General features: G+C 42.6%; 2 protein-coding genes across 2 annotated transcripts in view; one reads left to right on the forward strand and one right to left on the reverse strand.

Moving 5' to 3' along the window:
• Nucleotides 1–13734, reverse strand: GPN1 (GPN-loop GTPase 1). Its single transcript, XM_002188701.6, has 14 exons — nucleotides 12713–13734; nucleotides 12475–12568; nucleotides 11684–11723; nucleotides 10413–10479; nucleotides 9677–9714; nucleotides 9082–9160; nucleotides 8887–8981; nucleotides 7192–7237; nucleotides 5014–5160; nucleotides 2987–3069; nucleotides 2463–2502; nucleotides 1678–1768; nucleotides 1068–1175; nucleotides 1–508 (listed from the first exon to the last, which is right to left on the reverse strand). Exons 1-14 carry the CDS (start codon nucleotides 13592–13594, stop codon nucleotides 417–419), a joined length of 1902 nt encoding a protein of 633 aa, XP_002188737.2. The 5' UTR covers nucleotides 13595–13734; the 3' UTR covers nucleotides 1–416.
• The window catches only part of ZNF512 (zinc finger protein 512), an 18661-nt gene continuing 5575 nt past the window's right edge, over nucleotides 12949–26034 (forward strand). Inside the window, exons 1-10 of the mRNA XM_012572969.5 lie at nucleotides 12949–13087; nucleotides 15581–15639; nucleotides 16860–17068; nucleotides 18802–18891; nucleotides 21241–21324; nucleotides 22453–22577; nucleotides 22939–23025; nucleotides 24420–24518; nucleotides 24887–25054; nucleotides 25643–25837. Of these exons, the coding sequence (XP_012428423.3) occupies nucleotides 13058–13087; nucleotides 15581–15639; nucleotides 16860–17068; nucleotides 18802–18891; nucleotides 21241–21324; nucleotides 22453–22577; nucleotides 22939–23025; nucleotides 24420–24518; nucleotides 24887–25054; nucleotides 25643–25837 (1146 nt within the window). The 5' untranslated portion in view covers nucleotides 12949–13057. The remainder of the gene's footprint in view (nucleotides 13088–15580; nucleotides 15640–16859; nucleotides 17069–18801; nucleotides 18892–21240; nucleotides 21325–22452; nucleotides 22578–22938; nucleotides 23026–24419; nucleotides 24519–24886; nucleotides 25055–25642; nucleotides 25838–26034) is intronic.

Below are 26034 nucleotides of genomic sequence, written 5' to 3' on the forward strand. Positions count from 1 at the left end.
TTTGTTAGTACATAAAATATATTTAATACAAACCAAACCATCAAAGTAGATTGATAAAGTTCAGTACAGCATCACTTGTGCCCTGGCTGCACAAGCAAACAAACACGTTTCTGGGGACCAGTTAGTGCTGCAGATATTAATGATGCTCAAAATCTAAGCTCTCAACAGATAGATCTGAAGAATCTGGAGGAAAAGAAACTGCTATCTGATTCCCTCAGCTTCAGGAAGCCACAGCAGCAGATGATGAACTGTGCAGTCAGTTGGCTCCAAGATCTTTAACTCACATGACCAACAGTTTCTCAAAAAGAGAAATAAAAATCTATCAGAGGAAGCAGTTCCCAAATAAAAGTCTTCACGCATGGTTTCATGCAAGTTTCTTTATGCTGTTCCTTCCAAACGTTCTGTTTGTGAAGGTCTCATTCATTCAGGTTGCTTTTTCTCTGGCATTTCATCCGCACGTCTTGCATGAAGTTTCTGAAGGCTGGTTCTTCATGACTCTCCTCAGTCACTGGGGGAAGAAACAACAGTTCAGCACTATTCTACTTCTGTTACTGACAAAAGCTAGAGTCAGGATAGTCAGAACAACATAACATTACAGGGCAAAGCAAAGAAGTGATCTGAAACACCAATGGAACAGGAAAAGAATGAAGATTAAGTCTGTGAGCTATAGAAGAAAAAAATCACTCTCTAAGAACTTAGAAGACTGCTTTAAGACCATAGTCACAGCAAACGCCACAGCCAGCAGCAGAAACTGTAAGGTCAAAGAGATGATAAAACAGCTGGGCATCAATCAGGTTCAGAGGTCACTGCGTGCCTCAAGCCTAACGAGTTCCCTGCTTTATGTGCGTAATACACCTATGAATTACTTGTATAGAAAACTTACAATTGAACTCTCACAGAGGTCAGAGAGTGATAGCACTGACCCAACATTGCAGCTGGGCTTCTGCTATGGATTCTGACACATGTATTTAGGTGACTGTTTGCTTGTTTTCTAGGCTCTCTTTACAGTCCACACAGGTAATAAGATACAGAGGGGATTTCCTAACTAGATGGCCTCATTCCCTTACCTTCATGGTCAATGTCGTCAGTATCACTCTCTCTCTCTTCCTCTTCATTGAGAGTTCCTCGTGTAAGGATTAGCTCAGAGGGACCCATTGCAGAAGCATCATCAAGTCCTTGAAGGGAAAGAAATAGCTGTACACAAACCAGCTTGCAGGTTTGTGTAACACTGTTACACAACAGTGTTACACAAACACTGTTGTGTAACAACTGTGTCAACACTGTTAACTTTTATCTGCACACAAACACAACAATTAACACCTGCTCTGAAAGGACAGAAGTGGATCCCAAAGACACAAGACAGACTTTTATCAGCACATACCTCTAAGGAACAGTGCAGCCAACAGCACAGCTCTCCTATATCCTAATATGTTTCACCTTTTCTAAAGTACCTCATTATTTTTACTATGTCTGATGCTTTAGCTGCACAGCAGGGTTTCCTGCACGTCTATGACAGACAGAGGAAGAGCTAAGTGTGGCCAATCCCACAGGAACTAAAGCCCCACTCCTCTAACATGGAGCTGCTTTCACACTTTTGCTGTGGGAACAGAGAAGCACTTCTCAACACAAACTCTTCATAAAACTTCTGCAGTGAATTTGATCTTCCTGGTGAGATACCTGCCAGTGTGCTGCCCTGCACACACACACTGCCCATGTCCTTCCACAAGTGTTCCAGCTGCTCTCTCTTCTGTTTCTCTTGAGCTTCCTCCTGTAGATAGAGTTACATGTGGATTCTGAGAACATTTTAAATATTAGTAGAAAATAACCTCACCCAAACCCAACAGTCTGTCCCCCCACCAGAGTGCAAGTCACTCAGCAGATCTCTGTGTAACTAAGGTTACACAGAGCTTTTGACCAAACACAGACAGCAACCTCCAGCAGACTTCTAGAACATTTTCAGAAGCATCAGGAAGCCAAACTCAGTGCCTGCAGAGAACTGTCTTTTGGACAGCCAGGACTCAAGGTGAGCAGAGCTACTGATTTTGGTACTGCAAATGAGTCTCTGTTACTGTTTAAGTCAAACCAGTATACTTCACTGGTACAGGAAGATACAAAGATACCTTCGACAAAACACTCGAGAATTTATTTTCAAGAAATCTCTATCCTTCTGAATGGAAGATACAAAACTATTTCCCAACCATTTTCTCACAATTAGCTGAAATACTAGCACTAATGCAGCAAACAATATATGTTTCATAAAACATCTTTATTCTTGTAATGATATGCTCCGCTACATCTAGGGAAAAAAAAGCAGATAGCAGATTTGTTCAGGACAGGAGTTTTCCCACACTGAGTGTGACTAGTAAATAAAACATTAGACCCTCTCAACATAAAGGCAATTGTGTGCATAAAAGCAACTTCAATATACACTATACACGTGTACAACAGCCAAAACCACTTACTAGTGTTTTTCTCAGGCGTTCATATTCTGGACGATACTCTCTGAAAAGATAAGAGCGCATTCAGTCTGAATCAACACATGATTTATATTAAGTAAGGATCATCTCAGAGGCTTCCTTCTACCCCATAAAAAGTTTTCTCAAGGCTTTCATGTTTGAGAGACATTGCAGAAGGACTAACAGTACTTTTTACCCAGATTTGGATTGTGAAACCAATGGATGCAAAATAAGTGAACATACTTAATTGAAACAGCAAGAGTTCAGACCTTGACTGCTATACAGAATTACAGAAAAAATATTCCTTCACATAGTTAATGGCACAGATAGCTTTTGCTTTTTCACTGAGCAACGAACACAAAAATTCACCTCTGAATAATTCCTTTACACTGCCACCTTTTATGCTGATGCTTGAAGTTTATTAGAAACCCTAAACTACCTAGGCTAAAGAAGGTGTAGAATCCTTCAAATCAAAGGAGCTACAAATCAGTACCTTCAGGAAGTGTTCACTGGGCTGACTGTCGCCTTACCTCTCGTACTCATCTACAGCTTTAGAAAGCTGGATAAAAAACTCATCCAGTCCTGTGCCGAGCACCGCAGAAACACCAACCACCTGCAAAACAAACCACACACTACAACTGCAGAGTAACTGAACCAGTCTCTAACAAAAAAACGGAAAAAACTAACAAATAATTACTAGTCTAAACCTAATGACAGCACAGTGGCACAAGAATGTGCAGTACCACTTCTACTTGTATCCATCCTGCTTTCAAACTCTTTGTCCACTTGGTGTTCATGTTTGTTACCCCTGTTTTTGGGTGCTGCTGGTTTTCTGTTTGGTGAGTTGTTGTAGTATTTTCAGGGGGTGTTTCTTTTTGGAAGGGGGTTTGGTTTATTTAAAGAGTTCAGCATTTCAAGAGAAAGTCAGGTCTTTCTGTCACTTACTTGTTTACTGTTAATAATCCAATCTGCACCTAGGGTTATAAGTAGTTAGTATGTATGTGTACTAGAATTAGACAGCAAAATATACAACACCTGACCTTCTGGCTCTGAAATTACATCTAATACTTTGTATTTAGCCACATCACACTTGGCCATGCAGTCCAACGTCCAACCCCAGAACAGCAGGTGGTGGACAATTCAATCAGTTACTGCAGCAATACATTCAACACGCACAGCTCCTTCCTAACTTGGACTTGTCTATCATTACACCTCTGGCCATTTGTTCTGTCTCTGTTAAATCAATTACCTAAAAATACTTAATCTTCTAACAAAAATTCTACCTCTTTCTTGAAAGCTAGACAGTCTCATCTACTCACTAACAAATGGAAGACTTTTTGCAATACAGCCTTGCACTTGGTCATTAATACAGCAAACATGAGACAGCTTTCCAAAGGATTTTAAGTACTACTATACGCTGACATATATCAATATTTATACTTTCCTTGCATTGAAGTACAAGCTGCAGTCTATGCTACAATCATCATATGACCTGCTCTCCAGTTCAGTATTCTGACATGCACAGAAATATGACCTAATTAACAAATAAGAAACAGGAAGTACTTTAGTTCTGTACATGGCACCACTACAATCCCTTCTGAAATTCTGAATATTGTTCCACATAGAACACGTACATTACATCTATCTGAATGGAATCACTTATTTTCATTATCTTTCTTTTAATACCCATAAAGCCAAAAAAGCTTGCTTTTTCTTTAGTAAAAGATAATGACAAACACAATTAGCTGAAACCTTTTGCACAGACTATGGGAACAGTAACAGCCTCTGATGCACAGGGTTTCCTGAGGAACTGGATTACTTTGTCTTCTCTAAACCTGGTTAAGTGAGAAAAAAACCCCAACTTCTTCTTGCCCAAGCAAATATGGGGGGGCAAGGGGGAGAGGGTGTTTGTTTGGGTTTGAGATTCTTTCCATTCTTCCTGTGTACTAAATTGCATAACTGTACTAGACACTTTCTGAAAATTACCTCAGACAGGAAATGCTGCCTCTCACCAGCCTATCTTCGCTTTCTTCTCATGAATAATCACAATATTGAATTATTCAGGGCTGCCACTCAGCGTGTCAAGTTACTGAAGTTACTGTGTTCAAATTAGCAAATCCTCAACATGGCTCATCAACAGACTACAGTTCAAAAGGGCAGTGCAAAGACCCTTTACAGAAGGACAGAATGGTTAGGATTGGGTGATACCTCTGGAGATCATCCAGTCCAACTTCTCTGCCCAAAAAACAGAATTAACTAGAACAGGTTGCTCACTACTTGGTCTGTCTCCAAGGGTGGAGACTTCAGAATTTCTCTGGACTCTGTTCCAGTGCTCAATCAATAAAAATGAAGTTTTTTTTTTCCTCTTCTGCTTAAACATAGTTTCCTGTATTTCACTTTGTGTCTATTGCCTCTTTTCCTTTCCCTGAGCACCAGTGAACAGTCTGCCTTTTGCCTTCCTTACATTCTACTCCCACCCTAAATCAGAAACATTACTCTTGAGCTTTGTCTTCTCTAGGCTTTCATGAGAGGTAATAAACAAAAACAAGATTCTTACCTTCAGTGAACTGTAAAATTCATCCAACACTAAACTCATGGAACGAGTCAGGTTACTGACATAGGAGGTCTCTTGATTCAGGGCATCCTGAAAAGTCTCAAAGTCCTGCATCCATTCCACTGCGAAACTGTGGTCGATTATGTCAGTCTGGAAGGAAAAGGGAAAATATTCAGTAGTAATAATCTTAGCCATAGGCTGTTAAGTGGAAAAATTAAAAAAAAAAAAAATCAATGTTAAGCTTATTTTCAAAATGTAAATATTGTCAAAATACTGAGCCCTGGTCTGAAGTTTTGCAAGTTCTGTTTTTATCAAATCAACTACACGAATACCTGGAAAGAAGACAAACAACTGCTCAGGTTTAAGAAGGCACTGACTGTTTAAAGGAACAATCACAGTTCTAAAGCCTTCTACACCTTACTGCAAAGAAGCATTCAAACACTGCACACTGTACAATAAAGTTTACAGTGTAAATAGCAGATTGCATGATTGAGGCCAGGCAAGAGCTGCCCCCACTGAAATCCTAAGCTTTCCTGATTGCCTGGGAGCTGGGGGAGCAGGAGCCACTTCCACGCTGGGCAGCAGCCCAAGGATGGGGTCTCTGTAAGCATCAGTTGTGCTCTGACCCAAGGAGGTTACAACCCAAACTCAGTGCACAGCAATGGACACAAACAGGTGAGATGGTTCCACAACTTTACATCAATTCATATGCAGTCTATTCAAAAGTTTCATCAACATCAAACCAGATGCATCATCAACATCTTACCACAGGCATATCCACTCTCAGCACAATATGAGGTGCCTAAAACTCCGATATGTTTCATTTCCCTGCACCAATGGGAAGGAGAAAGATGAAGTGTTGCCTAGCACTATGCACAAGATTTGGGACAGAACCGAATACACCAAGGCCCAAAGCCTGAGTACTTCAAAGTCTATATATGAAATAAAATCAGCTCTACAAATTGCTTTTTTTTCCCTCCGCAAATCTTAAAATTCTAAAATCTGTTTGTCATTGCACATCTATAAGCTGCCCAGTATTCTTCCATTCTTATCAAGAGTCAATTTTAAAAAATTAAATTTCATTACATCTTGCTAAAAATTCTTAAAATGCTGTTGCCTTTACTATTTAGCAAAGGCAAACATTAAATTGAGGTTTGAAGTTACGGATCCTAAGCATCAGGCCTACCTTTCCTAACGCTCAAGTCCCACTTTCAGTCTTTCAGAAGGTGTATTTTCTTAAGAGAGAATGATTTTCCTATATCGTGCCCTTTTATATTGAAAAAAAAAAAAACAAAAACTAAGTAGCTTATTCTAAAATTACTGTCTAGAGTTAGAGAGAAAACAGTATACAAAACCTTGCTCAGTAAGCAAGCAGGTGTCAAAACAGGGTTTGGGACACTGGGCAGACAGGTAGAGCTGGGGCACAGCAGACACTAACATTAAAAGGGCACAGTAAAGGCATGGCTGTGGGAAATGTGTGTGTGTGTGTGTGTGTGTGTGTGTGTTGTGTGTGTGTGTGTGTGTGTGTGTGTGTACAGACAGCCTGCTATGCTGGGGATACAAATGATGTCTGTGGGCAGCAGCACTCACACCAAAAATCTAACGGGATTCTTTCAATATCTGAAATGATTATGTTTGAAGAGACAGCCCTTAAAAGCACTCCTTTAAGACTGCGAGTGCATTACATGGCAGTGGATGTGTATCTCTAGACTACAGTCTGCCTCCCAGCAAATACTGGATCAAACACCTTCTGCTGAGTTTTGCCTGGTAAAGTATGCTGTACTCCTTCCTGGAAACATGCAGGTGTTACCCCACTGCCACTGTGGGTCATCAGCCTGCTGCTGGGTAGAAACAGTAACAAAGACAAATGCCATGTGGAAACAGGGTGTGTAAAAGCAGACTTCCCAGTGTCCTCCCTCTTACCTTACAGGGTTAAGTGTCCCTAGAGCCCAGGCTTAAGGTCCCAAACGTGCTTCATAGTGCTGGTGTCCTCTTTTGAGTGCAACTGCCCATCCCTGGTTATGCTTGTGCCCTTTTTAGATTTGTTTGTCAGCCTGCAGCTTCCTCCCAGTCACTCTTTTCTAGCAAAACCCATTATTGTGATAAAACAAAGACACCACACCAAAGAAGCTGAGCAGAACAATGTCCCACTAGGAAATGGAAATCAGAGCTTTGACTTACTTTGTTCATAACTACAATGAAAGGTAGCTTTGTCTTGTACAGGATACTGGGCAGGGAGACACAAAATGAAAGTTTAACATTAATTTAAAACTCACTAGACTAGAAAGCATGTTAAGCATAAGGCAGACAAGACTTGTGCAAAACTGAATACATTTGACATCAAAAGAAAATTATTTTCCTCTGCAGCAATCAAAATGTAATTTTCACCCAAGTCCAGCTTACAACTGTTGAACAAAATACGCTTCCCCAAGATGTAAACACAAATCTGTGAGGCAGAAATCCTCTGACACACCCAGTTAATTTTGATTACCATTTTCTATGATTCTCAGATCCCAGTTTTTAACTACCTTTGCATTTTGCATTTGACTCAGACCTCAGGTTCTGAGAGATTATGAACTGAGCAATGAATTCAAATAACACAGAACATCTATAAAGAAAATCTACCTCAACACAAGAGCTCACACACTCATTTCACTGGATATGTGCTACCACCTTTTACTCAAACTAATGTCAGAAAATGCAGCATGCAGTAAGACATATTTTGCACACTATTACAGTGATACAGCTCCTGACCTTGATACAAGGATTGCAAAGATTTTTGAAAACCTTTTACCGACATTTATCAAGAATTATGACAGCTCTAGCTCTGCTGATCATTCTATAGGTATTTAGTCCCTAATTCAACATGAAAGAAAAGAGATAAATTCATGTATGAGGAAGAATACAATAAATCAAGAACTTCTTGCTATGCTGAACCCAAAACAAATCTTGAAAAAATCTCTTGAAGTCTCAGTAACACTGAAAAACAGAATAAGAAACTATGTGTTTACAAGAAGGAACTTAAACTAGACTATCTTGATACATCGTAGATGAATGAGTTTATAAGCAACAGGCAATGTTAAATCTGTTGTAACCAGCATTCACCACACCAAGGTCTCATGGATTATTTAATGCTTTCAGTGGGAGTTTTGAACCAATAACCTCTCTATGTCTATTGACACCTAATTTATTCTGCTTTTTCAATAAGAAAATCACTAAGAGAATAACCAAGCCAGTAGATGAAATGGATATGAGACACCCCAGGCTGCACCAAGAGCAGCATGGGCAGCAGGGTGAGGAAGGTGAGTATCCCTTTCCACTCTGTTCTCATCCCACCTGGAGCACTGCATCCAGCTCTGGAAACCATGGTACAAGAAAGACTTGGAGCGGTAAAGTGGGCCCACAGACCCATGTAAACCATTAGAGCACTCTCCTATGGAGACATGACAGCGAGTTGGGATTGTTCAGCCTGGAAAAGGCTTCAGGGAAGCTTTACTGCAGCTTTGCAGTATACAAAGAGGTTTCTAAGAAAAATGGAGAGTGACTTTTTACCAAGGTTTCTAGTGACAGGACAAGGGATAATGGTTTTAAGTTGAAAGGGACATGCTGACAAATTTTTTCATTATGACAGCAGAGAGATGTTGAAGGACACTGCACAGGTAAGCTGTGGCTCCCCATTCCTGGAAGTGTCCAAGGCCAGGTTGGATGGACCAACGTGGTCTAGTGGAAGGTGTCCCTGTCCACAGAGGAGAGCATGGACTAAACAGCCTTTAAAGGTCCCTTTAGACCCAAACTATTCCATGATTCCCCTCAAAAGTAACTATCAAAGAGACATAGCAATTGAAGCAGATGGGCTGCATTTACAGCCTTTCTTACCTGCAGGCATAGAGCATGTTGGACATAAAAGTGACAGGGTTAGTACTGCGAGAGGTGTCCATCACATAGACAACAACCGAAGGGAAAGAGGAGGCCTGGGAACAACAAGTCAGAGACAGTTTGATAAGAAACTCACTGCTCAACAGCCAGTTCATTCACATAGCTTCACTGTCCAGTCATGCCAAAAGCACTTACCAAGGCCTCAGTTATGATGGTTCCTGATGCTGACCAAGTAAATACCTCAATTTGCCCTGGTGTGTCAATAATAACATACCTGGTAAGAAGTTACCCCAAAACAACAATTAGGAAAAATTAGTTAAGCACGAGGTCCTGTTCTGACTAGATTATACAATGGCAAATGACATGATTATTCTATAATAGATGAGAAAAGCTTCTCCCAAACACTAATGAGATTTATGGGCATGCCTGAAAATCTCCTGTGTGAATTTTGTAACTAAGAAGCATGTACTCTCATGAGTTGAAGGTATCAATTTGACAGATAGTTAGTAGTGCAAAATCTTCAGAAAAATAATTAATTGCTGCCTATTTGAACAGTGTGTGAGAGAAAATGATAGTCTAATGGAAGACAAGAAAAGCAGGACTATAATAAGCAGGCTTTATTTTTATGTAGGTAAAGAAAATCTAGTTTATCCATTCTATGCCCTTTTCCACATAAAATTTATACCAAGCCTGAAAAAAACAGCTAGAAAACATTCAGAGAAGGTTTTTACAAATTTGCAGTTTTCCCACAGTGATCCCAGAAAAGCACAACTCAGTAGAATGTACTCACTTGGATGCATTTTGTCTTTTTTCAATGAACTTCATCACCTGTTTGAAAAAGCAGAGGTATATTTTGTATTTAGGCTCACAACAGGAAACTTTCATCTTCATTTCATAGCAGAAACTACATTAACTTGCACAGCTGCAGGTGAATATCAAAAGGTTAAAGCCTTTATGCTTTTCAGAGTGTGCACATGTCCTACTGAGGAGGGGTGAAAAATGCTCAGACCCAGCATAGGTCAAAGACAATCTTGATTTTGTGTGTGTTCTAGTACCTGGCTAAAGAAATTTGTACCTGAGTAAAGTCAGATCACTTCAATACCTGACATCAGTCTCCACCCCAGAGCTGATTTAGTGCTATGATTTAGGAGGGCTGTCAATTATCAAATAGCCACAGGAAAATTTAATGGGTTTCCAGAAGTAAGCTTCCCTACTCCTAAACCAGAGCATCCACATGAAAGATTTTATAGGAAACACGCTGCAACAACAGTCCTGTACAAAGACTGAAGGATGTTCCGGATCTGTGGCTTCTTCATTTTACTTTAAAACAAGCTGAAAGCCTGAAATCCCTCATATGAAAGCTCATGTGCTCTGACAGCATTGTAGAATATGTAGTTCTGCATGGAGTATAACTCCCCAGAAATACGAGATGGCTAACCAAACACAGTGCCCCCTGAGACTGGACACACACCAAACCCCTGTCTCCAGCACACATCCTGGGACAGCACACAGAAACCACCTCGTACCTGGTCAAATCTTGTAGCAAAGAGATTGAGAGAGGTCACTATTCCGCCGTTTGGGCCCAGACCATATCTGATGCTTCATTTAGGAAAGCAAATGGTTACGCAGACCCCAGAGGTCGTCTTTGTCAGCTCTGACTACAGATGCACCCTGAATATCTTGAGATCAAGGGACAACAGCCCCGATACATGATTAATACATGTCTATAAAGTCATTCAGCAGGCTAACAAATACGCTCTTACCCAAACACATGCAATTGGCAGAAGGAAGAGGGGCTACATGGCTTCTTCTTGCTATTTGTGCTTTAACTGCACAAGAACCAGCACTGACTCATAACACACTGTTTTCTCTATCACTGCTCTCAATATCCAAACATCCTCCTCAAGCTCTTATTAACAAGGCACAGAAACTCCAGTAATGGCTAACATATGCAGTGAAGCAAATAATGCACTTACATATTCATTTGAAACTTATATTTAGGATTTTCTGCTGGTAACCCCAAATCAAACAACAGCCAAAATCAAGAATCCCCCATCACCCATCACCTTTATTCTTGTCTAAAATATTAAATTTAAGAGTCATACTTGCAAGTCAAAACCAAAGACTATGTATTGCCTCATCTGCACAAGCTATTACATAAGCAACCAAAGACCTCCACAGCCCTCAGGAAGTGCAGCCACTTTAGCATAATGTTACTACACTACAGTCAGCAACACTGTGAGCAAGAGCAAACACTCCCATGTCTCTGAGATTCAGAGAGACAACAAAGCTTTGATTATGGCCAAATGGAGAAATAGTTAGCTCCATCTACTACAGGCAAGTAGGAATTTTCATTCCTTGCCTAGAGGCAAGTAGGAATTTTCATTGTCATGGTTATGACAAATAAAATTAGACTAGATAAAACATGGGGAAAAGGCTGCTGGCTTAAAAAAAAAAAGGCAAAACAAAACCAACCAACCAAAACCAAAACAAACAACCCCCCCTCAAAAAGCCCACCACAAAAGACCAGAAAAAAACCTATTTATTGCTGTAAAAATTTACTGTTAGGCAAAATCATTTTTAGCACAGGAGATCAGCTAAGTGCCAAATCTTGTAGAACACACGTTCCTAATATCACATGCAAGAAATACACAATCAAAACCTCTTGATCTTCATGCAAACTCTGCATTACTGCGATCCCACCTACTTCCTGCCCCTTCACCATAGTGTTCACACAACAGATTATTTTCAAAAACTTCAAATTTCAAATATCATTATTCAGACAAAAAAAGGATACTGTTTCATGACTTCTTTGTACTTCACAGTGTCCCTGATATCTAGGGGAGAAAGACATATAAACAGTTTTCTAACCCCCATCTGGCCACCATCAGCTAACAAAGCACATCTCCCAATCTGTCTGTGTAACTAGAGATCCAGCACTGGAACAGACACTCCAGTCATTCCTCTGACAGCAGCGAAACAACTTGTGTACCCACACTGTCTTTCTTATCCTTTGGAAAGGCTAGCTGCCATCCTGCACGGAGGGTAAGACACAGGACTGTCACGAAACTAGGGACTGGTACACTCTTTGAACAGCTAAACCTAAATCTGTTCTAGTGCTAAAATGTTTTCTCTAAAATTCGTGTCTTTTAAAGTGCTTTAAAGCTCTTTGTTGATAGCATATTTGTATGTGGGGAACCAAATCAAATCTGCTAATCCTTTCATTACTGATGAAAAAAAGCCTCCAGAACCCAAATACCACCAATCACATCAGAAGACATAAAAACGTACAGATGCATTGGATGAATGGCTTTGGTTCTAAAAATAGTCATATTAACCACTGTTTGAAGAAAAGACCTATAACTTTAAAAAATAGTCTCCAAGTCCTTTTTTTATTAGAGCTTGGGCTCTTTTAAGGGAACACAAGCAGCCCAGCTTCTATTCTCTCACGTATTCGCTCCTGCGGAACACATGGAAAGCACTCTCCGCGACCCGGCTGGATCTCTGTTGAAGGCCCTGCTCCCTCCTGCAGGACCCCAGGCCGCTCCTCCGGCCCGGTCCCGCCGTCCCGCCGGGCGCAACACTTACCGATGTTGGCGGGGAAGGGCAGGCTGTGCACGGCAGGGTCCAGGTTGATCACGTACGGGGGGCAGTGCTGCCCGTGCAGGTGGGCGGCCAGGCGCTGCGGAGACACGGGAAGGCGTCAGCCCCGCTGGGCACAGGGAGCCCCGCTGGGCACAGGGAGCCCCGCTGGGCACAGGGACGGGGGCAGCCGGGGGCAGCCGGCGACTCCCCGCGGCCCCTCGCGACTCCCGCAGCCTCTCACCTGCACGAAGGTGGTTTTTCCGGAGCCGGCCATACCCAGCACTAGCACACACACCGGGGCAGCGGCCACCGCCGCGGCTCCCGCCGCCGCTGCCATATTCCCAGAGCTCACTTGTCCTTCCGGGGCGGGGGGCGGCCGCGGCCGTGGCGCCGACGTGACGCGCCCGGACCCGGTTGTGGCCCCACTGCCGCCTGGGACGCCCCGCGGGCCCGCGCGGCCTCCTAGCGCTGCTCGGCCCCGGGCGCGCCACGACAGCCGCAGCGCAGCGGGGCTGGAGGGGCCGGCCGGGAGCGGCGGCCGGGACCGCGCGGGCGGGCGCGGCGCTGACGTGGCGGCACCGGCACCATGCGGGGCGGTAGAGGCGGCGGCGGCTCGGTGAGTGCTCGCAGTCTTTTCACCGATGCCACCGGCGGCTGCCCCGGAGAGCCTAGCTGGTCCGCGGTCACCGCGAGATGGGCTCCGATGTCGGGATCGCGGGAGCGAGCCGGCTTCCCCGGGCCGCCGGCGGGGCTGTGCGGCCTGGCCCGGCGCGGTGAGCGGCCCTGAGCGGGCGGCGAGCAGGCTCGCTCCGGGCTCCCGGGGAGCTGCGCGGGAACCGTCCCACTCCGCCCGAAGGCCAGGCCGTCCCCCGAGGCCTCGGGCCTGGCCCGGTTCGGTTCGGCCCGGAGTCGGGCAGGACCCCTGAGCGGGGCGCTGCTGGGGCGCCGGGGTGCGCTTTGTCCGGAATGCTGTGGTTGCAGGAGGATCTAGCTGATAAATGTGCGGGTAGGAACGGGAACGCGGGGCTGGAACAGGGAGTTTCCCACAGGATCCCGAGCCTCCCGCTCCTCGCGGGGACAGTCGGGCCCGTAGGATGCCCGGTGTCCCTGATGACACCTTCATCACTCCAGCTTCTGTACCAGCTCCTCATCTCGGGGGCTTCGGTTCTGTGCTTCTGCACCGTCTTGCTGAGCTGGATGCTGTCTCCAGCCCGTGTTCCAGCTCCAGCAGCAGACGTGTTCCATCTCATCGGAATGGCCTGCAGTCCACGGGCAGACAGAATTCACCACTTCCGATCTTTTCAGGCTCTGGGCTGCTGTTTCACTTCTCACCTGTGCAAGGAAGGTGACTTTTCTGGTTTCCTTCTATCCAGCCGTTGGGCATTCCTGCATACATTAGGTCTCTGTTTTTTAAGTAGGAAGTAAAGTGTATAAAGGAAAAAAAAAACCCACAGAACTTAAACACTAGTTTCTATAGATGTTTCTTTTTTAATTGCTGTTATTAACTTCTCAGTTAGTAAAGCCTGACAGATCGTTTTCACTTCCCTTTTTTATTGCAGATCCTTAACTACCACCAAAGTTCTTCGTAGTAATCCTCACTCTAATTGCAAAATTTTTTAGTTATGAAAATCCCATGAATCTTGATATACATACCATGTTTGTAATTTCGGTTCTTCTAATTGTAGATTAAGCCAGTGAATTGCAGCAGACTCCACCTGCCTGTTTATTTGTTTTTATCATTGTAACCTCATAGCCCTGACTTTTTCTGGCTGCTTCTCAGGGAGGGTTCTACGCATTTCTCATGTGGAGATTTCCCAGACAGTGCTGTTGACACTACTGTTTGGGTATAAATGATGCAAACACAAACATCCAATTGATGTCCTTCTTCCAAGGACGCAAAATTTGATTGCGAATTCATTGATCAATCAGTTGTGAATTTTCTCCTGCTGCTTCCCTAGCATTTCCATGAGGAGACTCTGGGGCTGGAGGGTCTAGGCACAGTTTAATCATTCATATATTGGTATTAGTGCCCGCTACTGAACTTCTTAACTAGTGCTTGGGGTGTCTCTCACTGTTGATAGTGGGCATCACATTTTTCTATGAAGAAGATACGTAATTTAGCTATAATATCTTCTTTCTTCTATTTTCCTTTTTTGCATGTGTTTTTTTTTGTTTTGTTTCATTGGATTTTTTTGTTTTTTCTTTTCGGGCTGTTTTGTTTTGTTTTGGTTCTTGTTAGGTATTTTGTGGTTTTTTTGTTTCTTCCAGTTTCTTAGCCATTTCCTGTTTATGGCAAAATACTGCTTTTGTTCCCTACGTTACAGTTTTGGTATTCTTTATACTTCTGCTGGACAGTGATTTTTATTTTCTAGTCTGTATAATTACTGGTTTTATCCTGAGCTTTCTAATGAAGAATGGCATTCATTCATGATTAGCATTTGGAAGATGGTGGTGGTATGTGATTGTCCACGCACTAGGAGCAACCTACAACAAATGAGTTATTCAACTGATTTGTACACATACTTTTACGAAGATGTGTTAAATTGTCTCAATAGGAGCACAGCAAGTGATAAGTGACAAAAAAAATCTTTGTCAAGTAAGAAAAAGGATTCTGTGATGTGGATAAAGTGAACATCTGGGCAGCTGATGGGGTATGATAAAGCGAGATAAAAAGGAGAACATGAAGGAGACTAGAGATAACATTCTTGGCAGGGTAAATGGAAGAAATACTTCATTAACAAAAACTAAGTACTGTGTAAAAGCTAGCAAATTAGAATCTAAAATATTTGTCATCAGGTGATAAAATATAGGCAGAAAACATATGGGTGAATGTACTGGAGACAAAGAGCACTCCATCACGCCCCATTGTAGGGGAAAGATTGGCTTTCATATGGGGAGTGTGGAGGAGCTCATCCCTGGTTTGATTCCAGTCCACTTCAGCTGTAGTTGGAAAGGTTAAGCACTTCTAGTTTCAGAAAGCAGTGATTTATTTTTCAGAGGGTGGTGTATGCACATCCTCAAAGTGCATGTGATTATGCTTCGCTGCATAGTAAAACATGCTAAAAGAAAACAAATGATGCTGCTAATGTGAATTTTTCTGCCTTGTTAGGACACCAGGACTGGACATCACAGACAGCAGAAGCACAGGAAGTCCTTGGGAAATAAAAAGTATGTGAATGTTTCTTGTCTGGTTTGATTGAAGGCAAGAAAAAAGCTGAGAATATTCTGAATTTTAAGAGCTGCAACAATTTTAATTAATGTGTTGAGAGTCTCAGCTGACTTCACCTACTGGTTTGTAGGAAAAGTGCTTTTCTGACACTTCAATGTGTATTAGCTTTCATTTATTTTTTAAAAGGATTTTAGCATTGTGAAGATAAAATATTTTAAGTCCAAGACAAATGGTACTCCGAAATATATGTAGTCTGGGTGCGATTGCAACTTACAGACTTCAGTTTGAGAAATCTTCTCCCCATACTTCTGCATGACCTGACCTGGTGCCATCAGTGTCCCCCCTTATTAATTCCTGGGTTGATGTATTAAAGGTGAGCTCCACAGCTCAGGGTATTGACAGAATGGCCAACATAGTCATCACTCGAGTGATCCACTTAATTCAGTTGTTAATTGTAGTAGCAATGGGATACATTGCAAAATGTTTATGTTCCCTTTCTTTCCTTTTTGAATAAATGGTATTTGCCCAGAGAATGTATACTCTGTGTTTCTTTGACACCTCATTCAGTTTGCTCTCATGTACCAGAATGTAGATGCCTGAGAGAAATACTTTGGAACAGTGAAGCAAAATTCCCTCTGATCTTTAGGAAAAAAATTCAGTGCTGCTGATTAGCCTGAAGTAGTCTTAATGTAGAGTGATTTGTAGGATATATTGGAAGGTTGTCTTCATTGCTGAAAGCCTTGCTAGTTAAAATTCTTACTGGCATGCAATCTTTAATTGCGTAGTGCCAGCCCTGATTCTGGGAGTAGAGACTGAAGGAAATTTGCCCTTTGTGGGATGGAAAATGTCTCTTTTGTAATGATGAGCTGCAGAAATATTCTTATATTGCAAGGATAAATGCATATTTTTAAATTAAGGTTCACTTGCTCCTGCTTCTAAAGTTGAAAGTTTTAGGTAGGAGGAATATTTTTCCTGTTCCTCCTGTGATCTCATTAATTGTCATTATCAAAAAGATGTACTAGAAAACAGCACTGAGGACATTTGATCTTGCTGGCACTTTACAGTTCCCAAACCTCAGGTGATTCAGTGAACTGTGATATTCATTTTATAACACTTGGGAAGATGAGAAGGATGTTGTTTGTCAAGTTTATTGTGGCTGTGTGTATATGCATCCATATACAAGTATGCATCTATACACACAGGACTTGATGTTTTCCAGGTCTAAGCAACTTGAGGAGGTGGAAGCTGCTGTTGTAGGAGTGAACAGTGACTCTGAGGAAACAGTCACCAATATTTCCTCTGCCTCCCCGAAGAGCCCAGTGAATGGGAGTGCAGAGCCTAGGAGCAAGCGGACCATTCGCAGGCCTGCTTACTGGTTGGAAATGAGAGGAATGAAAAACAGTGTGAACAAATCTTCAGAAAAAAAAGGTATTTATCACTGCTGGTCCAAGGCAAAACTGATTTTCTCTCTGGTTCTTCAGTGAGAGATTAGTTTTGCTCATGAAAGACATGCTGCAATTTAGCCAAAAATTACAAGCTTGCTAGTGCTGCTCATGTATTAGAAGAAATTAACTTTTGCCACTGCACAAATACGGGTACAGTTCTCTGACATTATACAGTTGCTTTTGAGTCACTTGTCTATTAAAATAATCATTCTGTGCCTCAACTCAGTTCTATCTGTAGAAGAGGTAAGAGTTACACCAATCATATCAGAAATAAGCTTCAAGAGCTTTAAATATAGAACTGTCAACACTAAAGATGTGGCAAAGGGGACCATTCAGTAGTATTTGGGATTAGATACAGCTTTTGTGGTTGGTATATTATTATTTTTTTAAGGATGTCTTTATTTTCTCACATTTGTCAGTTATAATTTTATTATTTGGTTTGGGTCTTAGGTTGTTGCAGGAGCATTCAGATTTCCTGGCCTAGGAGCTGTTTTCCAAACTTCTTGCATGGCAGAGAGTCAAAATTTCAATAATCTTTAATTCACTTTCTTCTGACCTCTAAGTCAGTATCCATATTCCATTCTGTTGTGGGAAGAGGCAAATTTGGTAGCTTGATAGAAGCAAGATTGCTGTAGCTGCACAGTCCCAGGTGCAGTCACTAGCCAGACTGAGTGAGTATTCCTGTAGGAACAAACACAGACCTACCACATACATGAACAGGAGCCACATGCACACAAACAGCACCAACAGCCTCTATCCTTACACACTCAATCTACTCAGTGCCTGACCTTTGGATCCCAGTCTCCTCAGTTGCTGCGACATGGATACGCTGGCCCCTGAGGCCTGCAGAGCCATGCCAGGAGCAGGTGAAGACCTCCTTACAGACAAGCTCATACTCAGACCCTGCTTGGTGTCAGGCATAACAAGATTTCTTCACTGACCAGTCACCTATTTACAGGCAGGTGTTCTTTGCTATCCTCTTACACCTCTCTTTTCCCACACTTGATCACCCCCAAATTGAGTAATTCTGTCCCTTTCCCTCCCTTTGATACCACTCTTGATTATCCTGGTCTTGTGTAATCCTGAATTGTTCTCAACTCCGATCCCGGGTGCTACATAACCCTAGGCAGTAACACTACGCTCTCCCTTCTCACTGTTCCCCCCTTCCAAAGGGGGCTTCAGAGAGGGGTTTCCACAGACTTGTGGGTGTCCTGGGACAGACCCAGGAGGAAGCTGTCTGTTTTTTAAAGTCTATAATTGGTGTTCCCTGCCTACCATTGTGCTTCTGTGCTCATCTGTATTCATGGAGACAAGACTTTGATAGGCTTGGAAATATTCAGGGCAGGCATGCTATTATTTGAGTTTTTGTGTGCTCCTTTTTGTGTGAGTGGAGGTGAGGTTTTTATCACATAACCTAGTGCTTTCTGTCTCTTTTCCTGAGGATTATTTTTCCAGGCCATGCTGTGGCACCATTTCTTCCATACCTGCTGTATCACAGTATTGTGGGCCATGGGGTGTCTAAATGTTGCTGCGTGAGAAGGCTGTGTCCAGTTCACTGGTATCCAGGTGCCTCACAAGAGCTACTTTTTTTTTTTTTTTTTTTTTTTTTTTTTTTAAACTGAGTATCAAATACCAGGATAAGATGTGGCAGTAGACCTCAAAGCTGTTATCCAGACTGAATACTGAGACTGAAGCATATCTGTTCTTACTTATCAGGAGAAGTACTGTTGAAAGGCAAGAGGAAATCTGAGCAAAGGGAAGGCAAAGATGTTAAAGACTCTCCCAAGAAGAAGCGGAAGATTTCAGGTAATACAAATAACTTGTAATTCCCAATTACAAGCCTACAGGCACTTCAACTTGTCTGCCCAAATGACATCTTCTGGAGTCTTCAAACTCTGTTTCTGATTCTGAATGTTTTGTTCTAGGAAGCCATTGTCTGGTGTCTGCTAAATCAGTGGGAGATGATCTAATTTCAGTCTGTTTTAGAAGTCTGACAAAGGGAGGGAGGAAGGGAATTCTGGGAAGTATAGGCCAGTCTGCATCATTTCAATTTCCCAAAGGATTACAGACTAAATAATCTGACACATTGCTTGTAAACATCTGGAGACTGAGTAGCTGATAACAGCAGTGTGGGTTTGTTAAGAAGAAATCAAACCGAGGCACTTTTTTGTTGCCACAAAGACCGAGGGGAGAAATGTGTGACATCAGAGGATTTTCATTCCTTCAGAAGGTTTGTCAGTCAGTGATTAGGTGCAAAGGAAGGTGTACAAGTGGTGAGAGTAGGAGCAGGTGACACAGAAGTGTACATTTGCTGTCCAGTCTTGCAGGAACGAGGTTAGAAAAGCCAAAGCCAGCCTGGAGTTGAATCTGGAAAGGGATGCGAACAGCAACAAGAAAGCATTCTACGAGTGCATGAACAGCAAAGGGAAGACCAGGGAGGGTGTACTTTGTCACCAGCTCCCCTGCTCTGAGGAGCAGTGCACTCACACCTTCCCTGAGGGAAAGGGGCTCAGCCTGGAGAAAAGGAGGTTTGGGGGGATCTTGTGGCTCTGCACAACTCCCTGACAGGAGGGGACAGGGGGGTTTCAGACTCTGCTTCCATGGAAGTGACAGGACAAGGGGAAATGGCCTCAAATTGCACCAGGTTTAGATGTGATACTGGGAGCAATTTTTTGCCCCAAAAGGGCTGTCCAGCCTTGGCACAGCTGTCCAGAGCAGTGGTGGAATCCCCATCCCTGGAGGGATTTGAAAGGCGTGTGGATATATCACTTGGGAACATGGGTTAGCAGTGGCCTTCGTGGCGTGGAGGGATCTGTTGGATTTGATGATCTTGGAGGGCTTTTCCAACCTAAACAATTTATAATTTCAAGTCCTGTGGGGCCTGATGGGTTGCACTGAGTGCTGAGAGCTGGCTGATGTCATTGTGAGGCCACTCTTGATTGTCTCTGAAAGGTCATGGCGACTGGCAGAGCTTCCTGGAGGCTGGAAGAGAGAAAATACCACTCGTATCTTCAAGGACAGAAAAAAGGAAGATCTGGGGAACTACAGGCCATTCAACCTCACCTCAGTCCCTGGGGGACACTGATGGAGAGAATCATCCTGAAAGGCATTTCCAAACACATGAAGGACAAGATGGGGATTTTGAGTAGTTAACATGGGTTCATGCTTAAATCAACCTGATAGCCTTCTACAATGAGGTCACTAGCCTGGTGAAAAAGGAGGTGGAAAAGATGGTTCTCAGAATGTACCTGTATTCAATTCTGACTATTGTTTCTGTCACCAAGGACTTGGAACCATGTAGACAGCACAAAGCTGAAAGTGACAGCAAGTGTACTGGAGAAAAGGCTTAAAGTGAAAGTGGTCATGACAACAAAGAAACAATTTAAAAATAGAACAGAGAACAATGTAAAATTCAAGATGGTTAAGAAGAAGCTGTTTTGGAAGAAACACTGTCACAGCTGAAAAACAACGAGCAGCCTCCCAGGAGTCAGTGCTTCAGAAGAGGATTCAAGATCCATAGCAGATCAAAAGCTGACTGGGAACCAGCAGTGTCATGGTGGTTTTTTAAGAAGGCAGATGTTAGACTGAGAGCTTTGAGGAGGAATGTAGACTGTGAAGTAACTAGACATGTGAAGTAATTCTTTTGCTCTAATGCGGGGTCACCATGGAGTGCTGTTTCCAGGAGTAGGCACTGCAGTTCAGGAAATGTGTGGGACAACTGAAGAGGACAGGGAGATGAGAGCAAACAGCATAACCCATGCTGAAACAATAAGAGTATTTTAGTCTAAGGAAGACAGCAATGAGTAGAGCAATGAGACTCCTCATTTTGGTTGTCATCAGATGGACTCAGCCAAACTGTGCAGAGAGGATGTGTCAGTGTGAAGAGTTCCCATCCCCTGAGCTTTGAGTATGAACAACCATAGAACTTAGAAGTATTTGGGTGGGAATAATGCCTGCCACTATAAATAGATCTTGAAAGGGAGTAGGAAACATAGTCTTGACACTGCTTTAAAAAAAAAAAAGCATTGAACATTTCTGAATAACTTTGAGACAGCAGACTAAATAGCAGACTTCTAGCAAAAAAAAATCTGCTTTTTATTGTAACAAAGCTAGCAGAACTGAGTCTTCTGGCTTGTCTTGTTTGTGTTATAACAGGAAAAAAACAGCAAACTGGAAAAAAACAAAATTCCAGAATGAAACGCCAAACTGTTCAGAAAGAGCCAGAAACCTATGATGCAGGTAAGAAGAGGCAGTAGCTAAAAATTGTTCATGAAGCAGATAAAGATAAATATGATTCTGGGATTTGAATCTGAGCAACAGCTGTGCTTCTGGTGTTTCCATTCAGTAGTTCACTGTACCATTGACGAGGAGCTGGCTGCTGTCCTGGCACTGTGCAGAGTAGGAATAAAAGGACTGCACACTGCCTGAGTGTAGTTCCATGTGCTCTTGCTATTACATAATGTAACAGTGAAGGAGGAATCACTTTTTGAACTGAACAAAAGCCTGTTAAAATAGTTGCATTATTAAACTCATTAAAATATTTATAGTTTTCACTCAGCAGAGTATGTTTTTAGGAAAATCTCCATAGCTGTTGCTGCGAGATCACCTTTTCTGGGAACCAGAGACCCAAGCAATCTGTTCTAGAAAAATAAAATTAGCGTTGATTCAGTGAGTGGAATATCTTGGTATTTGTAAATCACAGCACTCATTAAACACCCCAGTTTTCTGCCAAGTGCTGTTTGATTCACAAACCTTTCCCCAGGAGAGGGACAGCCTGTGCCTGTTATTAGTGGAAAAAGAGGAGAGGCTGTGGATCTTGTTACGGTAAGAATTCAGGCAGATGGCTGCTAAACCACTTTCTTTCCAGAACTTATTTCAGTAATTTATAATTCTTGTGGATTATGCCAAATTTCTGTTTGGAATTTCATAAAGAGGCCAGAAGCTGAAAACCATGCCACACAGGGTGCTTTTCCCTGGCTGTTGAGTAACTTGCCCTGGTGGTCTGTGACTGCTTTTACTATGAATACACTTTGGCCAAAAGAAAAGTTTATTCAGCATGCTAAAGTAAATGTGTGACAGAAATTAACAGAGGAAAAATGTCCACTGGTCAGGTAGAAGAGCACACCTTACAAGAGAATGGTAGATCAAAGGGTGTTTGTAAAATGCTCCTTGAAAGTGAGTGATCTGTGCCTTGTGACATTCCATACCTGAAGCTGTAAAGGAGCTGCACGTGTTGAAGTGCAGCTGGACACAAGTTTGGTAGCATGTGGCCTGCTTCTTTTTAGGATTCACTGTGCACATCTAAGGAAGAAAACAAAAAAATGATGTTGTGTTAGCACTTGTGTTCTAAATGTTGTGTTTTGACAGGTAGTATGGAAGAGCAGTGGTCTTTAGAGATTCAGGACAAAGGCCGAGTTACCTGTCCCACGTGCCAGGCTGTGGTGAGGAAAACTGTAGAAGGACTGAAGAAACATATGGTGAATTGCAGGAAGGTAAGAACACGAGAGATGAGCAATGGTTTCTTTACTCCTCTTCCATTTACTGATACAAATGCTTGCCTGTTTTGTGTTATATTTAAAACCAGTTTTGTCTCATCATCATGTCCCTGAGCAAGAGTCCTTTATACATCTGTAAGAACAGTGACTGGTGCTTCTTGCCCAGCCTGTTGCTGGAGGTTTGGGGTAGTGAACAAAGGTGTTCCACTAGATTTTAGACTCCATAAAATTGGTTCTTTGAAAAGAGTTACCGGGCCCAAATAAATTGTTCTGCTCTCCTGCTCCTTTCCCCAACAAGAGTTTTCTACTGCTGTGGTTAATTTACAGTTAAATGCACCACATCCTTGTTTATTTTTAGGAAATGTTCACGTGTCATCACTGCGGGAAGCAGCTGAAGTCTTTAGCAGGGATGAAATACCATGTCATGGCAGACCATAACAATCAGGTAACACAGCTGCTGTTCATCTGAAACTCCTACAGGCAGGACAGGCTTTGCTCCTTTCCTGCTAGACACAGACACAGAACATGGAGTGCCTTTTTCAAGTGTTCTAGCTGTTCAAATCTAGTTAAACTATTATTTTTCCAGCAAGACTTGACATCTGAAAAACAGTAGAATGTTACCAGAGATGGTAGGCATGCCACATAGAAAGAGGGATGAAATTCTGTTTAGGCTGGTAGTAAGTCATACATAAAGGCATTCCCAATCAGAAGGAGAAAGATTAGGCTGCCATTTTCAGTCCTTTGCTAGAAAGGAGGAGGTTTTTCTTCATCCAGAGCATACTAGATTTGAGGTAAAATAGCAGAAGCAGCAATTAGTTCTCATCTTTCTTTACTGTAAAAATACTAATTTAACACTTGATTATTACTAATACTACAATCTGCTTTTCCTCTTTGCTCTTACTTTAAAGATGGCAATGTCTCCTGTTGTGGGGAGAACTGTAATTGTGAAGAATTAGAACTTTTGAAAAGGTTATTTGGAAGTTTGTGTAAAGTTCAGATAATTCACGCTGAATTTTTTTGGCATGATTTGCAATACTACAGTTTCTGAACCTACAGCTGTATTAGTAAATTATGTAGGCCAGGGATCACATTCTGGCCCTGAGGATTAGATCTGTCACTGCATTCTATCTTTTTACTCAGTCTAGGTGTAATATTAGGTAAAATAGAAAATAATATACAATAACCATCAGAGAGAGAATAAGAGACTTGAGCTGTAGTTTTGCACAGATGAGTAACTGTTACGAGCAGTCTACTTCACTTTAGGCAGGCTGAATGGAAACAGGAGGACCAGTAAATGTTTAAGATGCATCATTTTCTGTCAGTTTACTCCTTTTAAAGATAATTTAACCCCAGTTAAATTATCCTCTGGTTTAACCCCAGTCAGCAGACAAGCCCCATGCAGCCCTTCACTCTCTCCCTCACCCATAGGATGGGGGAGAGAATCAAAGTGAGAAAACTCATGGACTGAGATGAAGACAGTTCAATAGATAAAGCACACAAGTAAAGCACCCCCAGGCCACTCTGGAGGTGGAGCTGGAGAAGAGCCCTTAGTGCTGTGCAGGGGCTGCTCAGCAACAGCAAAACCATCTCTGAGCTCTCAGCCCAGTTCTCAGCACAGATCCAAAACACAGCCCCACAATAACTGTCACCCCAGCCAAAAGCAGCACAGATACAGAAAGTCATCATTATAGTAAATACATGTCTGTAAAATCATAAGGTGCAGAGATTGTATTATTTTAGAAGTTTTCCTGCCCCTGTGTGAGTAGTGAATTCCCTGTGAGGAGAACTGTAAATACTGAGCATCCTGTGTTTTTCATTCATCTTTCTGCTGTGCTTTAGCCAGTTGTGAAGGAGGGAGAAGAATTGGATGAGCAGCTTGAGCGAGACCGCCTTCGGAAGGTTTTGAAGCGAATGGGAAAACTAAAGTGTACAAGGGAGGTAAGCTGCATTGTGCAAAGCGTCAATTAAACAGCCGTGTTTTATGCATAAACATGAAACACGAGAGTGCTGTTGAGTGTGCTCTGGTGCTGGCCAAAGCAAGATTTGCTTCAAGATCCCAGCTAAGCTTTTAAGGAAGAGTAGCATAGAATCATAGAATGGTTTGGGTTAAAAGAGACCTTTAATAGTCATTTCAGTGCCAATTCTTTGTTGCAGATTTTTTCTGTCCAAGTTTTCTACCTGCTGTCTCTGCTCTGTCAGGATAAGTGATAGTGCTTTGGTCAGCAAACTGTGGATCCTGTTCACACTGGGTATGTAATCCCTTGAAGAATGGTTTTCTTCCATGTATTTTGCTTTTGTGTTGACAGGGCTGCACAGGCAGCTTCACCAGCATAATGGGGTACTTATATCACATTAAAAAATGTGGGAAGGCTGCTTCTGAGCTGGAGAAAATGGCTATGAAGTGCCATCACTGTGGGAAAGCATACAGATCAAAGGCAGGACTTGTCTACCACCTCCGATCGAAGCATGGGCCGGTGAGTACACCCTGCAGTGGTATCAGGGGACTGGGATGAGACTTCAGCCACTCAGGCTTGAGACACGTGTAGGCTTTTGTCAGCTGCTTTGTTGGGTAATTACAGATCAAGAAATGTTTGCATTTTTCCTGCCCCTGGATTATTTTGTCCTTGATAGTTTCCTTCTGTTGCTTGTCTGTGACTAGGATGAAGTTTTTAATAGTAAATCAGCATGGCAGCAGTAAATAAGCTGATTTTTGCTCCATGAAAGAGTGGTGCTAACATAACTTGTGAGATGCTTTCCTTTACTCTTAAGAGACTCATCATTTGTCTTGTCCATGAGAGTTTTACAGTGAATGATGGAATACCTTTCAAGACTAGCTGCTGCGTAAAGCTTTCTGCTTGAGCCTCCCTGCTGTGATCCCTGTGAGCAGTTCTGGGGGTCTCTCTGACCAGTGGGATGCACTTCTGTCCTGTGTCTGTGACAGTAAACCATAGCTGATGGCAACCTTTTTATGAGGGGTTTGGCAAAATATTTATTCCCAACATTCAGTGTAACTGAAATAGGAATTAGTGAAAGAGGCTCACCTTTTTGGGCCTTCATTGCAGGCCACTTTCCTCCATGAGGAGAGAAGAACAGAGAACCTGAAAGAAATGAAACAGGAGCAAAACAACACAGGCAGAGTTCAGAGGAGATCTGCAAAGGTGGCAATCTACTATCTCCATGAGCTGGCAGGAGAAGAGCTGGCCAAAGAGTGGCCCAAAAGAAAAGTTCTGCAGGACTTGATTCCAGATGACCGGAAGGTACAGGCCTTAAAAATGCTCTATAGGGTTCAAGTTTATACCTCCACATCTAATGAGTCTTGTGCTGGCTCCTACTCCATGTTTATGGCACATGGAAAGCAGTGTGTTGCGTGGGGAATTGCTTTCTCCTCGCTCTCTCTCTCTCTCTCTCTCACAGTATTTCTGCAGCAGCAGTTGCTGTGGTGCAGTGTTTTGTT

The sequence above is a fragment of the Taeniopygia guttata genome, chromosome 3 (genome assembly GCF_048771995.1).
Source record: "Taeniopygia guttata chromosome 3, bTaeGut7.mat, whole genome shotgun sequence".
Taxonomy (NCBI): Eukaryota; Metazoa; Chordata; class Aves; order Passeriformes; family Estrildidae; genus Taeniopygia; species Taeniopygia guttata.

Bases quoted from the DNA above. Each gene is read 5' to 3' on its own strand.
- GPN1 (XM_002188701.6), bottom strand. From the start codon at position 13,594: ATGAAGGTGTCATCAGGGACACCGGGCATCCTACGGGCCCGACTGTCC. The intron at 10,480-11,683 runs GTATCCTTTTTT...ATGAAGCATCAG, and splicing joins TACAAAGAAGTCATGAAACA to ATATGGTCTGGGCCCAAACG. The intron at 5,161-7,191 runs GTAAGTCAAAGC...TTTTCCTTCCAG, and splicing joins TCATTGTAGTTATGAACAAA to ACTGACATAATCGACCACAG.